Raw genomic sequence first — 15,508 nt, forward strand, 5'->3', positions numbered from 1 at the left:
TCATATAGGGTACGTCAAGAAGTACAGTAACTGGATTACTAGCCAGAGAACAGAAAAATAAAATTACACCTACACACATAATTAAGAATTTACACAATATGAAATTCAGAATTACCCAGAACTGAAGTAGTCGTTCACACTGTAAAAGCATTTTTCATTTAAGTACATAAATAACTTATTTTTAAAAATAGAGAGTGATTTCTCATTTTTTAAACTAATGTTGAATATTTTGATGCACAGAGAACGAGGTCCCTTGGACATCATTGTCATGCTAGCAGACACTACACACATATGATTTCTTGTCCTAGTCCCATAGGCAAGTAGTATATTCATATATAATAGTAGAATAAAATAAATACTCACTCTGGTCCTGCTAAGCCAGTCTGGCCTGGTTTGAGAGCAGGTGCCTCGTAAACAAAAAAAATATGTATAAAACATTGCAAATGTAATCATTCATAAATTGTCAAGTTTTATTCCAAGCCCTAGTTCCTTCTATGTAATAACTAGTCTTATTCACCCTTTCACCGCATTTACTGTCTGTATTATTCTTAAATCCGCAGGAATTACATTAAATATTAGAGGTGCAGTAACCTCCTATTTTATTTTAACTTGATTTGTGTGTTATATTTTTGTTATATCTTTAATATTGTCCCTAAATGGTAATTCCTTTTTTTTGTGAATCAGGTAATTTACATTTGTCATTAAAATAGTTGCCTATTATGATTTCATACCTGTATGACCTGTTCTATACAGCCTGTCTACTGGTAGAATTCCTAATTGTTGAAAGATATCTCTTGTCTTTAGAGTATTTGTATTTTTTGAATTAGCCTCACATTTTCTCGAGGATTATTTTGCTGTTTATTTTTCAGTGTATTGATTTTTGTAGAACCAGTGGATACCCATACTGTTTTACCAAATCTAGATATACTCTCAGGCAGTGCAATATACACTATCTTTATCACATTCAAACTTAAAAAAATTAGTAATGTAGTAAACTTGTTGAAGGATGTAATTTAATTAGTTATTAATTTGTAAAATATGTTCTCCAAAGGTAATGTTTTGATCAGTGATTACTCCCGAATAATTATATTTTTTACTTGTTCCAGCATGGAGTCATTACTGTTATCAGTGGGGTAATGTAGGCAGTAATATGAACGACTCTGTTATTGAATATCTATTATATCAGAGGGTTTATGTTTCACAAACATAACTTTGGAATTTTTTTCATCGATAATGGGATTTTTATCATGTACCCATTTATTGATATGATTCTAGTCAAGTATCATGCCCTGAATAGCTGCTTTTAGTTAGTTGTAGTATTGAAAGGAAAAAACTGACAGCTAAGGTAATTTGCACCATTAGGGATAGACAGGAAAGGACGAAGGGTGGAGAGAAACCCCATGTCGAAATTAGCCTACTCTTAACAAAAGGCACCGAGGGGTCCACAGCTTAGCATCCCATCCAATGGACGGCATACTCACTTAAAGTCCCCTCCACAAAGCACCCCAAGTAGGGATCGAGATACCACTCAAAAATATTCTACACCACTGGGATTCGAACCCAAGCCCTCTGTGTGGGAAGCCAGTACGATAGCTACTGCACCATCTCGATACCCTGCTTTTAGTACTATATGCTTCAATATGAGTACTGCATCATCAGCGTACAATTTCAACTCACTGAAATGGCAGCTCTTGAATATGTTATTTATATTATTAAAAATATTATAGGGCCAATTTAAAACTCAAATGAAAACTTTACGGTTCAACAATTTTACTATTATGTATTGGCTTGACTGCCTTCAAAGTGTTCCCAAAAATAAATTTTCATGATATTTTCTTGATGGATACCAAATAATTAGTCGTTTATCTCAATTTTCTTATCTTTTCTGTTTCTATCCTTAATTAAGCCATTTTAAGCTCAATTCATAATCTCAATGATTTTCATCAAATGAAAGAGAGAACATACTTTTACACCAGGGAAAAGCACCTTCGCTCAGTCATTTGATGGATGTACTGAACATCCACAAAGTGAAGCCTGACCATTTAAGGTTTATTCTCAAAGATTTTCTTATTGATACCTTTACCTGTGTTTTTAAAGTTTTTCTTATAAGTCCTCATACCAAAATCAATGTTCAAGATTAAGTTATTCTCTGGCATTACTATAAAGAGTTCCAGGACTTCTATGGGGTATTTCTTGAAGATATATTTTTCTATCAAGTATTTGTGTCTAGTACCCATACAACCTCTGTAGCCTTTTTAATGAATTATTTTTCATTGTTATGTCACTGACTTCTCAAGTAATTCCTTCTTCACTGATTATGATTTTGTGTGAAATGATTCTTCAAGAGGGCCAGGCAAAATGCTGGTGAAGTAATGCAGAGAAAATTTACATAAATTAGTAGAAGTAGGTTCCTACATCCCAACATGCCCACTCCTTGGTTACTATTTATTTTCTCTTTTCCTTGGGAGGAATTTCCTCTTCACTCCTAGCTAACACCACACAGCAATAATGTGCCCTGTGCTAAATGACCAGCCTCTGTTTTTTAGTGGTCTTTGTACAACTGATTACAGTGGAATATTACAGTGTGATGGCCCTAATAGATGGGGTTTTCATTAATTCCAAAATATGCCATCAAAATTGGGAGCATCTTTTATACCCACAAGTACATAAGTGCGTACAATATACCACTACATTGTATTTTCTGATTATTCAGACAAGAAGGGATGACCCATATTTATTTAGATGTACGCCATAAAATATGCTTTATTCTGTAGAAATTGGGGAAAATTGAGTAAAATAATTAAATATTATGAATGAAGTAATCATAAAAACTATTGACGCATAACTTTTTAAAGACAAAAATTGATTGATCAATTGGAAATCGGCCAATAACCTAAGGTTCATGAATCTAAAATTTTTTATGTGCCAATTCATGCATGGTCTATGTATTCCATTGCATTATTGGGTTAAAATTGTAATTTCATATGTTTGACACCGACAGCTACTTTCTGTAATTCAATAACTGATTTCCATGATCATTATTCTAAATTATTTCAGTGTGAAGCTCTATATTTATATGGTGTGATGCTTCTAGTCGTTGATGGTCATGTATTTGGAAATGGTGCTGTCAGAGAGCGTTTAGTTGTGTCACATTTACGCTACAGTACAAGAAGATCAAGTGCTGATAGCAATGCTGATGATGTGTGTAAGCTGCTTCGCTCAACTGGATTGATTTCAGGGTCCAAGAGACCTTTAAATTACCCTGAAGATTATTTCAAGTATGTGTAAAATTTTAATGTTTATTTTGTTTAGTAAAGTTTTTCATAAGCTTTAGTTTAAACTCATCCTTTGTGAATATGAATCCTATATGAAATTTCTCCCATAGGCGTATTCCAGTTAATGAAACATTCATAGAAATGATCCTGGGGAGATTGCGTTCAGATGATGTTTACAGCCAAGTGTCTGCATATCCATTACCTGAGCATCGAAGTGTTGCACTTTCATCGCAAGCAGCTATGCTATACGTTTGCTTATATTTTTCTCCAGAGACCCTCCACTCTCAAACAGCCAAGATGAGAGAAATTGTTGATAAGTTCTTCCCAGATAACTGGGTAAGTTTTCTTTTATAAATGCTGAACTTATAATTTTTGCTAATGATTCTTCACACAGTGCTTATTGCATTTGAAATGTAAAGGTCCAAGTGTCCCCTCATGCTGTAGCCTTACTCTTTTCTTTTTGGCAATAGTGACGTATCCAATTTTGGGAAAACTCCTACCTCCTTATTGCCATAAAGTAGCCCATAAAAGCTATTCCTTTAACTACTCTGTGAATCCTTTAGGGATATTATGTAGGCCTACTACCTTACTCAAATTTATTTCGTTAAGTGCTTTTCCGTCTCACAATCTAATATTCCTGGGCAAAAGCTGTCCTCATATTCCCTTTCTACATAAAGGTTAATTGCTCCAATATATAAGCCATAAAGTTATTTCTCATACTCATTTGTAAATAGTAAAAAAATATTCTTGTGCATGCCTTCAACTGTATCTTTCAAGGTTTCCTTACAATAAAAAATAGAGACAATCAATTTTGTGACTTTAAAGAATCCATTATTATACAAACGTATTTACTTATTTGTATTTGCTAAAGTTCAGCATCAATTCTTTGTTTTCCTTTATTAAGGTTGTGCATTTAGGCCCCTTGGTGCATAATATAAGAATCCAAAACTAGGTTCATTATGCATATATACAATTACAGGACCCAGGTTATATTGCCATGCAGCATCTTCAGGTGAGATGGGCACAGCTGTGAAACCTGGATTGTGTAATAACGTTTTTTGGGCAATCAACAAAGTTTTGAGTTCTTTTAAATTATGAAGCAGTTCCAAAAGTCACGCCTGAAACAATTTCCTATGCTTAGTCCATACATGATTTTTTAAATAACATGCCAATCTGTCATGGTTATAAATGCCATTATACTGTAGAAGTAGTATTAGCTGTCGTTCATTATACGTACACAGATTTGCTGTTTGAAGTTTTCTGAGTTATGGCTTTCTATAGCTTCCACAATTGGACTAAGTTACATGCCTCTGTGGTCATCAGTTTAAACCATGGATTATTATAAAATGATTGCTTGTGACATCTGTTCTTATATCAGAATTTACACAGCATTCCATTTGGAATAATAGAATGGTTTTCGGCAACCCAGCTGAAGCTACTCTGGCCAATAGCTTAACAAATTCTATTTAACTGTCAATCATAATCGTTTAATCCTGTGGATGGGTGGCTTTCAATTGCACATCTTTTAATTAAATCCCCTTTACTATATAATTAGGCTTTAGTTGAGCCACTTTCAGATTTTGTGTGTGCCCACCATGAAAACTTACCTCCAATAGTATTTGATGTATGTAATTGATTTTCTTAAATTCTGGATGTTCTGATACAACAATCACAGAGTGTGGTCATTATTGCAGTATTCGTATTAATTGTATTGCACACGTACTGAATTTTGAATTCCAAGTACTCTTTCACAATAGTTATGTGTTAATATTTATTTGCACTTGCCAGTACATTGGTATCTAGTTGATAGTGTTGTCCATATTTGTTTTAAATTAAAAATGAATTTAATCCATAAAACATAATGGTCATTTTTTTAATCTTTGATTACATTATTTTTTTAAATATAGGTGATCAGCATCTACATGGGCATCACAGTCAATTTAGTTGAAGCCTGGGATCCGTACAAGGCTGCCAAACAAGCTCTTTCCAATACAGTCCAAGCATCAAATATACATGAATGCTCATTAAAGCATGGAAGCATCGTAAAAGTAAGTGAATATTTGTATGGATTCAAAGTATGGTGTAGTTAGAGTAAGCCTTGGCATTCCAGAACCAGAAGCTGGAATCTTTCAATTTTTATATATGTTTTAGAATTACAGTGGAATCAAAAGTAAAATTTTAAACAAGACTGAATGTGATGAATCCCATTTTAAAACCACGTACATACTATGCATTTCAAATACAAAACTTAACTTTGAGACCTATGAATTTGCTTGAAGATTGCTTTGGCAGAAGCACAGAAAATATAAAGGTTGATATCATTTGTGAATTACATCCATCAAGTTGGCTTGGGACCGGTGTTGAAAAATTAATAAGAGTTTGTTTAGAAAATTATCTTGGGAATACTCCTGACGTGAGAAATTCTGGACTTATGATTTATATCATTAAACATGACTTTAACAGTGATTTAGTACTATTAAGGTAGCTGCCAAGTTTAACTGTTATGGAACACTTTTTGCTTTAATATTTCTCTCATATTGCTGTGAGCATCTTCAGGCAGTTTGTCCAATTAAATGTGTTTTTCATTGACTGCAGCCTATAGATGATTAGCCTATGAATCTCAAAGTGTTAATTTAAACCATTTGTTTCCTTAAACCTTGGATGTTATCATTTCATCATTATACAAATTATGTATTGTTTTGTTGATTGCATTTTTTACCTTCAATTTCAGAAACTGATTCCGCAAACACAGAAGGTCTTGAAAGAAGGGGCACTGACCGAGGATAGTTTACTAGATCATCAAACAAAGGTCATTGGCCTTGTAAGAGAATGCAATGTTACCTTGAGGTGGTTAATGCTCCATTCTGCGAGCTTGACATCAGGTACAAGATAGTTTTACCTATTCATTTAGTATGTAAACTGGATGATTTGATATTTTTCATATACCATTTTATAATGTTTTATGCCCTAGGCAAACATTTTTAAACAAAATTTTCTAAATTTCATTGTTATCATGTCTAAGGTACATGTTACACATTGTTAACGGCAGTAATAAACGTTAACAAAGTTACCCTATTTTAGGCTGTGCTTTCAAAACATTATATATGTGTACTACAAACTGAATTTCCATTATATTAAAAATATTAATTCCAAATTTTTTCTTACTCTTTCATCCAATTCTCTTTCTCCAAAGGGTCACATTCAGTTTGGGCTGGGAGGGAAACGTTTTATCTTGTTCATCATGAAAACGCACCAATGACGTAACATTATTTTTGATTGAAAACAGTATCTCATACCAGCTCCTTTACTGATTATTGTGTACAATCAATAATTTTTTGATTTTGCTCCTTTTTAAACACTCGTGTATCAGTCCAATTAGAATCAGTATCATTTACATTGGAAACTCTATAACAAAATCAAGAGGGGCAACCAAATATTTTGTGTTAACTGAATTCTATGGTGAATGGATTTCATGCTAGCTAACTTTTCATTGTACATTGATTCCTTGTGGTTGTGGTGAAATCTAAACTGTGGGAATTTTGTTGAAAACTTAAATGTTCTTGAGTGTTCCTTTCACCTTGTTCCTAGTAGGTATAATCACCATGGACTTACCTTTTAACATGAGGTGTAGATGTACACAGTTTATTTATTTTGTTGTGCTGGCTTACTCTATTTTGAAACATCTCCATAAATCTCATTGGTAAACTAATTATATCTTTTCCATTATGGGTCCTCAAATATCTACCCTTTCATCTGAATGATATAGATATGCATGTTTAAATATTGAAATAGGCTTTTTCAAATGACGAAAGAGAAGTGAATTTTTTCCCATCAATTTTTGGCCTCATTAATATGTGTTCTCCTTTCTCACCCTACCTTTTCCAAAAAGACCTTTTTTCAAAAATGGCTACTATTATCTGATTGGCAGGTTCCTCACAAATTCCAGATTAAAATCTCCTAAAACCACTGAATGCATCTTTTTATTTTAACATGACACAATTTCAAAACTGCTGTGCACAAGTCTTAAGAAAATATCAAGCATAAGTTACATTTTAAATATTAAAACGGATGTAATGAGTTGTATCTGATGAATTATAATTATTATTAACTTTCATTGTGCATACTCTCCATTCGATATGTCTAAGACTTTCAGCCATCCTCAATCATATTTGATAAGGTCTGATGTCCTAGCTCCCTATACCTCTACTCTCAATAAATGAATCATGTAACACCCCACTTTTTAATAATTAATGTGTATCATTTTAAATCAGGTTGCCATCCTCTAAAGAGAATTGTCTCTACACTTTGAAGCCACACTGATGAAAGCTGCTTGGTTTTGGAAATACATAACTGCAGCCTTCTACTTCAAAAAAATATTTTACTCTGCATAGGAAATTTGCTTTCAGTTATTCATGTGTCATTGCTAATAAAGTTAGCCTATCATTCTATTAGGCAATGTATATGTTTGGAGTGTTAATCAGTGTTTTGTCATCCTACTACAGTTGCTGAAGGCCACAAAAGATGTAAACAGATAAGAGATCAAGTCCTTGCTGACACCCACCATGACCCTCTGAGAATATTTGAATTGCTTCTTAATACCGCTCAATTGGAACTCAAAGTTAAGGAAATGCTAAAACAGGTAATTATGTGCTTCCTGTATAATTATATAGCATCAGAAATTAACCCTAGAACAGTAACGCTATTTTTTTCACCCCATTCTGGTAATGTGGGGTGAAAAAAACATCCCTATTTTCAAAAATTCGTATCTCACACCCATTATGAATATGAAAGTCCTATGGGGGTTCATGTTTTTCGTTTTTAAATGCAGACTCAGGTAACATAGAGATTTTTTTTTCAAAGTTTATCGGATGAGAGAAAAATGAGTTAGAAGGGCGAGAAACATGGAAAATCAGCCAAATTACTTTTTTTCGTAAACTTATGATATCTTAATCAATTTTCAACCTATTTGAGTGAATCCAACGGGATTATAAAGGGGAGGTACTATGCTTTAAGATGATATCAGTTGTTTTTCCAGTTCGGAGAAAAAGGTATTTATTTTAAGAAATCAAAGTGCGCAAATAAATTATGTATTTTTGAAAAGGATGAAAAATATTATGATATCATTGAAGTTTCAGTAAAGAGGAAAGTATTTGCAATGAATGATTAGTGTACAATTTATCATTTCTAAGAGCATGTACTATTTAAAGGAGTGCATTCCATAGGCATACAGATGGTATTGTGGGGGAATGAATGTGAAAAAATATTCATTATGAAGAGGTGTATATTTTGGCAGGTTTAAATCCGTACACTTTCCTTTGTGTGCTAGTTATGCTTTTAAATTAAAAAGGATCATCATATTTTTGGTGGCATTCTTAAATTAAAAAAAGTAAAAATTAATAATAACAGTTATTTGATTTTTAGTATTGCATTAAGATCCAGGTCATCGCTCAAAGCCAAATTATGTGCATCACTATAAATTTGTGTTGATTTTTTAAATTTTTTCTTACATTAAAGAAACTGTTGCAAACGTATTTCATTGTGTTGTTTATTTTTTAGCTGCTTGCAGAAAAACAGCAAAGGTGGGAAAATTATAAAAAGGAAAGTGTTGAGAGAATGCAAGAACTCTCTGATGTCTTCTCAGGAGCAAAGCCTCTGACAAGGGTGGAGAAGAATGGTAAGTGCATTGCAATAAATTTCATTTAATTTCAGCCTTAAGGAAATGTGGCAGATGCCTGCTTCAAATCACAGTTTACTCAGTTTTATACATCCATCTGAAGACATATTACTCAATAACTATTAGACATACTGTTAAAAAATCCAATATAAACAAATGCCGCAAGTATATTTTGAATATAAACTCCAGAATTTTTCAGTTGAACCAATCATAACATGAGATCAACCTTCAGCTCAATTTCTAAGTGTATATTTCATTAAATACTTTCATTTTATGAATTGCAAATGTATATTGCTAACACTGTAATTCTGTGCATCTCTAGTTATACTCAATTTATGCACTCCTGACTTTCATATCTTGTCATGCATGGTTAACAGTGCAAATTTAACCATCTGCATATCATTTATACGTGGTCTGTCAATTAATATTATGCAGTGATGAAAGGCTTTGATGAAATATATTTGAGATTGAATTCATATTCACGTACAAAGCAAATGCCATAAAAGCTGTGGACTTTGGACTGTGCCTTAGCTATTCTAATCTATTTATAGTGAACATTTTCTGTCATATTAATTGATTGGAAGTTGGTTTTCCAAATATAACAGCAAGTGAATTACATTAGCAGTCACCATATTTGTTGAATGTGCATTTGTTTATTCATATGATTTTGAGTTGGTGTTCGTTTTCCATTAATTCTTCTCCATGCTTTAATTGATAAGTTTTTACTTTAATCATCTTGTATGATTCAATTTGTGGTATGCATATTATTGTGATTGGCAGTTGATTTGTTTACCCAACTTTTTACATTTACTCATTGCAGAAAATCTGCGAGCTTGGTTTCAAGAAATGGGAAAGCATGTGAATTCTCTTAATCATGAGGATTCAATGGCTGCAGGAAGAAAAATAGTGCAACTAATTCAGGCTTTAGAAGAAGTACAAGGTAAATGCATACAACCTCTTATGGTCAGGTCTAATCTAAAAAAGTTTTATCTAAGATAAACTGATTATCTAATGTCAGTTGGGTAGCATGATTCCCAGCCCTTGAGGAATTAAGTTTGATTTTTTTAAAGGAATACCTTTGGCTGAGTGAATACTTAAGTGAATGAGCCAATCACTGATAGGCAAGGGGCTTGCTGTGTGTAACCTTTGTCTGTTACAATGAATGAATTTAGATAGAATTATTTCCATTGGTTATGCTCACATCATGTTCATTTGATCTTTCATTGATCAGTGTCCATTAATTACAATTTCTAGTGAGTTGTTTGTGTCTCATTTATTATTTTTAATTGTTATAGAATTTCACCACCTGGAAAGCAATCTTCAGGTTCGGCAATTTTTAGCGGACACTCGAGATTTTCTTCACTGTATGATGCGTACTGCTAATATTCGTGAGGGCGCCCTTGTTACTGTTCAGGTTTGTTACCTTGTCCTATTTATTATTGAATATTTAACCATAAAACAATATTGATTTGTAGTGGATGTAATAGTAGCCACAAGTAAGGAAAATCATATAACTGGGAATTCATTAGGAATTTCAAAGTCCTTTGAGAAATAATGGAATTTTCACTAAATCAATGAGAAATATGTAGTGTGTATTTTGACTGCATCCTCAAAAGTTGTGTTGGTAATATGAAAGTTATGTATCTTACCGGTTGCATTATAGTGATGGTGTGATGGTGAGAGAGTTATTGGTCTGAAGAAGGGGAAGACTTAAATTCTCACTGTCATGTCCCTACACACCATGAAGCATTACTGCCAAAGTCAGTGCTTGAGTAAATCTAATATTTTCTTTGGTCTTCCTTCAATGAACTTTATTTATTTAAAACCACCATTAATGTTTAAAAATCTATTTGACCATCAATGGAAATTTAGTAATAATACAAAATTATCTTTTTTAGAGTTAGAAAAATGGAAATGATCATTATGAATGATGAACGTTAAAGAAAAACTGATGGTAGTGGTTGAAAATATCAGTGAGAGATGTAAAGCCTTCATTATAATTAGGAACCTAGATTGAAATCATTGTGTTGTTTTAATTGCAAAAAATTATTTTGAATCTACAATGATTAAGGAAAACGTTACTATAAAATTTTCCTCTCATAAATTTATAATGGTGACTTTGGAATGATTTCTTATCTTTTGAGTTCAAAGGGGATAAATGTATTTTACTACAGTTATGTTTATATGAGTCTCCTGGGAGTAAATAAAGCTCTAAGTTCCATAAATTGATCATGTTAGAATTTCAAAATGAGTAATTACTGCATAAATGTTTATGCTTAAAACTGAAATTACCAAACATTGTATTTTAGGTTATAATCTGTGAATCTCATTAAGTTTAATTTATTTATTTTAAAAAACGAAGGAAAAAGCAGTAGAATGACAATATAGGAAAATAATTGTTACCTGTATTCTTCAGGGAGGGTCACTTTATATGGTATGATCACTTAAGGCTAATGATTCAGAGAATAGGGATCTGGTTAGAATGTGACAACTCCTATTGTTACCTGAAATTATAAATTGTATATGCATTTATTTGTTTAAAAGTTTTCCTCAAATTGATGGGGAAAACCTCTTAACTGTTTAGACAACATGTATGATAGTCATTACAGAAATTTAGAATCAAAAGTTAAACAAAAACCATAAGAGTATCTAAGGATTTAGGTTAAATAAAGATTAATTTTAATGTGCAAATAAGGGCAATGTATATTTGTTAAGATAGACATAAGTCAATTAAAATATGAAGAAAATAAACAAAAAATGAAGTCTCAAAGTTAAAAATCAATGAGCTGTAAAGCTTATGAATGAACACACTTTTTATCAAAATATCAACTTCAATACAAATATTATTATGTTCTTTAAAAGTCCTGAGTAGAGGAGAATTGAAGCAATAACTTTAACTTTCACATGGAATAAAAAATAATTACTGATTCTATGGCTAAAGGTAGGAACAATGAAATTATTTTTTTGTCTTAGGGTGCAATTTTTGATTATGTTAATAATGGGAAATAAAAATATTTTTGCAATAATGTTTCAATGAATCTCCAAACTCATGAGGTCATATATCCTTAGTAAATCCTTCTTGGGCACATTTATCGTTGCTTGAATAAACAGAATTTTCAAAGAAGTTAAGAAATCTTAAATATGTCTTTGAAACTTTTTCAATAATATTTTTATATTTATAAGTTTTGGGCCTCAAAATTACTAAAGGGACAATCCTGTCTCTCAGTACTACTCTGTTTTATCCTGTTAGGTAGCTTGAGAAATATTTTTAGTACAGTAACCAAGCTGTTAAGAGATAGCATACAATTATGAGACTTCCCTGTGAAAATAAGCTAAGATTAAGTTCTTTATTAATGGTTGTTTTCAGTGCATACTTTTTGTAAAATACTTTCCTTTTTCAATTACCCTTAAATCATCTTTATGTTTTCATAAAAGGCTATGATGTGCCAGTGGTGATTCAATTTGAAATGGGTAATATTCATTAACTTCATCACATTTTACTATTTAATTTTGTCAGTAAATAGGGTACCAGAGGTAGTATTTTTTTCCATTTATTACATGCCTCACAAAAGGCAGAAGTAAGGATTCTATATCCAGCACTTTAATAGTAATACCTGGTGATCCTAAATATAGCTCTCTGTCCTCTAAACTTGAAATTAATGTTGCTGCATTTTGTATATCTGTGTTTAAAATGGGCATTTTTAAACGAGAGCTAAATCTTTTCTGCCAATAGTTCACACTGATGTTTTATCAGAACATAAACAAATCTATAATTTTAGGCTTAACTGTCTGATGAAACCCATGCTGGAATTTTCAAATTTGATTTTGTTGTTCTTCAAAGGTGGTTGGTGACCTTAGCTATGCTTGGGGTCTTATGGATGCATATACTCCATGTATGCAGATGGGGATACGGAAAAACCCTGCTTTGGTTGCTAAATTGCGTGCCACTTTCCTCAAGGTGAATTACCTCCATTTATTCCATTTACCTAATTTAATCTTATTATTATTAGAGGTAATATATTAGGGTACTGATAATTACATTTCTAATTGATTTAAATAATTTTTTATACCATCTGCTGTTTGTAATTGTATTATCTTGTTTTATCATTAAAAAGCTGGCTCTGGGAATGTTTTTGATTTAATGTGGCACTTCCACATTCAATTCCCATCGCATGCTTTTGTTTTATCAGTATTGATCAACTTCAGCATGTGCCTAATGAGTTTTAGCTTCACTGGAGTACTGTTTGTAAAAGTGTATCTAAGTTTCCTTATGATTAAAACTAGGGAATCATTTTGAAAAATATTAACTTCATGTTAACTTCATACATGTTTCCTAAAGATCTAGGTATGCATTAAAGTTCTAGTTTTGTTACTATTTTGGATTTACATATTGGATTTTTATACTGCTTGCCAGTGCTAACCTGAAAATACTGAATCTTAACATCTTTTTTTTCCATTAAATTCATGAAGGTACATCCTCATTCTTGTTCAAAAATTGTCTTTTTACCACATTGAATTCTCTACAAAATCAGTTTAATATGTAAATAGGTATAATTATTATGCAATTGAACGAGCAATATTTTTAAATATGTTTATGTTCTTTCTCAATTATTATACCTATATTCTCAATTTATAGTGTTGGCATTTATGGATCTCTGTTATCCATTAAAAAATGGGTTGTGAATGAGTTCAATGTTTAACATGGCTTCAAATGTGAATTGTTACAGCTGTCTTCTGCATTGGAGATCCCACTACTTCGCATAAATCAGGCTCATAGTTCTGATCTTGTGTCAGTGTCTGCCTATTACTCGGGTGAATTAGTTGCATATGTACGAGCTGTTTTACAAGTTATTCCTGAGATGACATTTGCACTTTTAGCACGAGTAATTCACCTCCAAACAACCATACTGAAAGAATTGCCTACTAGACTGGATAAAAACCTGTTAAGGGAGTATGCACAATTGGATGAGCGTCATGAGGTTAGGTATATTTTTACAGCTAGATGTAATTATTTTTTAAGATATGTTTATTTTTATTTGTTTTGGTAAAATGATTGTAATTGTTTACATGTTTTTTTCATTTTCATTAATTCTGTTATCGGCTTAGCATTTACCATTATAATCTAATAATATTATTTAATCAATAATCATGTATTATCATTAGAACATTGACCCTATTTCAAGAGATAATTGAAGGGAAGACCTAGTTTTCCCTTGATTTAGAGTTTAAAAGAATGAAAATTACAAGAATTTAGGCTGCGATGTACAAGGGTAGGTGAACATTTCTCGGCCGGTCAATGAAAGACTGTGATTTTCAGCTAAAAAATTATCTATTTTTCCATGTAATCTCCCTTGACTTCAACACCCTTGGTCCAGTGTTTCTCCAACATCAGTATTCCCTCCCAGAGGTGCGAGTCTGGAAGGCCGTGAAACTCTCTCTCTCAACTTCTTCATTGGATGCAAAGTGCTACCCAGAAACAAATTTCTTCAAGTTTAGGAACAGTTGGAAGTCTGAGGGTGCTAAATCAGGAGAACAGGGGAGATGGTTGAGCAATTCTTACCCCAAATCCCATAGTTTTCCCATCACCAGCAAACCTTTGTAAGCAGGTGACAGCAGGTTGTTGATTTTTTTCTTCTTCAAGCCAGGCCTCTTCTTGTGAATTTTGGCATCCAGCTGGTCAAGAAGGTTTTAGTAATATTCGCCCATAATTGCTCTACCTTTTTCGAGTTTATCGATGTACAGGATCCCTTTCGCATCCCAAAACACACTAGCCATGACTTTTCTGGCAGATACAACGGATTTCACTTTCTTTGGTGCTGAACCACTGGCTTCCACCCACTGTTTCAACTGCTGTTTTGTTTCTGGAGTGTGGTGGTGTACCCATGTCTCATCCATGGTGACAAATCGCTGGACAAAATCGGTCAGTTGCCTCTTGAAACTGTCCAAGCATTGCTGCAAAAATCGTTGGCACATTTGCTTTTGGTTGGCATTCAGCAAATGCATCTTGCGCAGAGTTTTCACATCCCTAATTCTTTGTGCAAGATGTTTTGCACCCTTTCTTCCAATATCCCCCACGGCCTTAGCTATTTCACTCACCTATCGTCGAACACAATATCGTGCACCTTTTTGGTGGTTTCTGGTATGGTTCCATTTTTGACGGTCCTTCACATTGGTCATCTTCGAGGGATGTGCGACAACGTTTAAATTCAGCTGTCAACTTTTTAACGGTTGATATTGAAAGAGCAGAATCCCTGTACACTTTTGTCAATTTTGGATAAATTTTATAGTGGTTAATCCATCCAAAAAGAAGAATTTTATGAAATTAAAGTTTTTATCCATTTCAACAAAAAACACAAAAGACATCTACTGCTACAATTCGTGTAAACAAGCTTCTTGAGAGAGTAAGTTGAAACGCGAACTACGAACTAATGACACATGCACCCGGGCAAAAATAATAAGTGTTTGCTTATTGGAATGCCAATTCTGTGCCAGGCCGAGAACTTTTCACTTTACCCTCATAAGTCATGCTTGTTCACCTTGGGTATTAGGGAGACTTTGC

General features: G+C 32.9%; 1 protein-coding gene across 2 annotated transcripts in view; it reads left to right on the forward strand.

Moving 5' to 3' along the window:
• Window positions 1-15,508, forward strand: part of Strump (WASH complex subunit strump) — a 35,995-nt gene that overhangs the window by 1,612 nt on the left and 18,875 nt on the right. For both annotated transcript variants that reach the window (XM_071585154.1, XM_071585153.1), the window contains exons 4-13: window positions 3,058-3,278; window positions 3,386-3,611; window positions 5,183-5,323; window positions 6,007-6,157; window positions 7,778-7,914; window positions 8,832-8,949; window positions 9,770-9,889; window positions 10,245-10,363; window positions 12,791-12,907; window positions 13,677-13,928. In XM_071585154.1, the coding sequence (XP_071441255.1) occupies window positions 3,058-3,278; window positions 3,386-3,611; window positions 5,183-5,323; window positions 6,007-6,157; window positions 7,778-7,914; window positions 8,832-8,949; window positions 9,770-9,889; window positions 10,245-10,363; window positions 12,791-12,907; window positions 13,677-13,928 (1,602 nt within the window). The remainder of the gene's footprint in view (window positions 1-3,057; window positions 3,279-3,385; window positions 3,612-5,182; window positions 5,324-6,006; window positions 6,158-7,777; window positions 7,915-8,831; window positions 8,950-9,769; window positions 9,890-10,244; window positions 10,364-12,790; window positions 12,908-13,676; window positions 13,929-15,508) is intronic.

This window comes from Hetaerina americana, unplaced genomic scaffold (assembly GCF_022747635.1).
Source record: "Hetaerina americana unplaced genomic scaffold, ioHetAmer1.1.p SCAF_2, whole genome shotgun sequence".
NCBI lineage: Eukaryota > Metazoa > Arthropoda > Insecta > Odonata > Calopterygidae > Hetaerina > Hetaerina americana.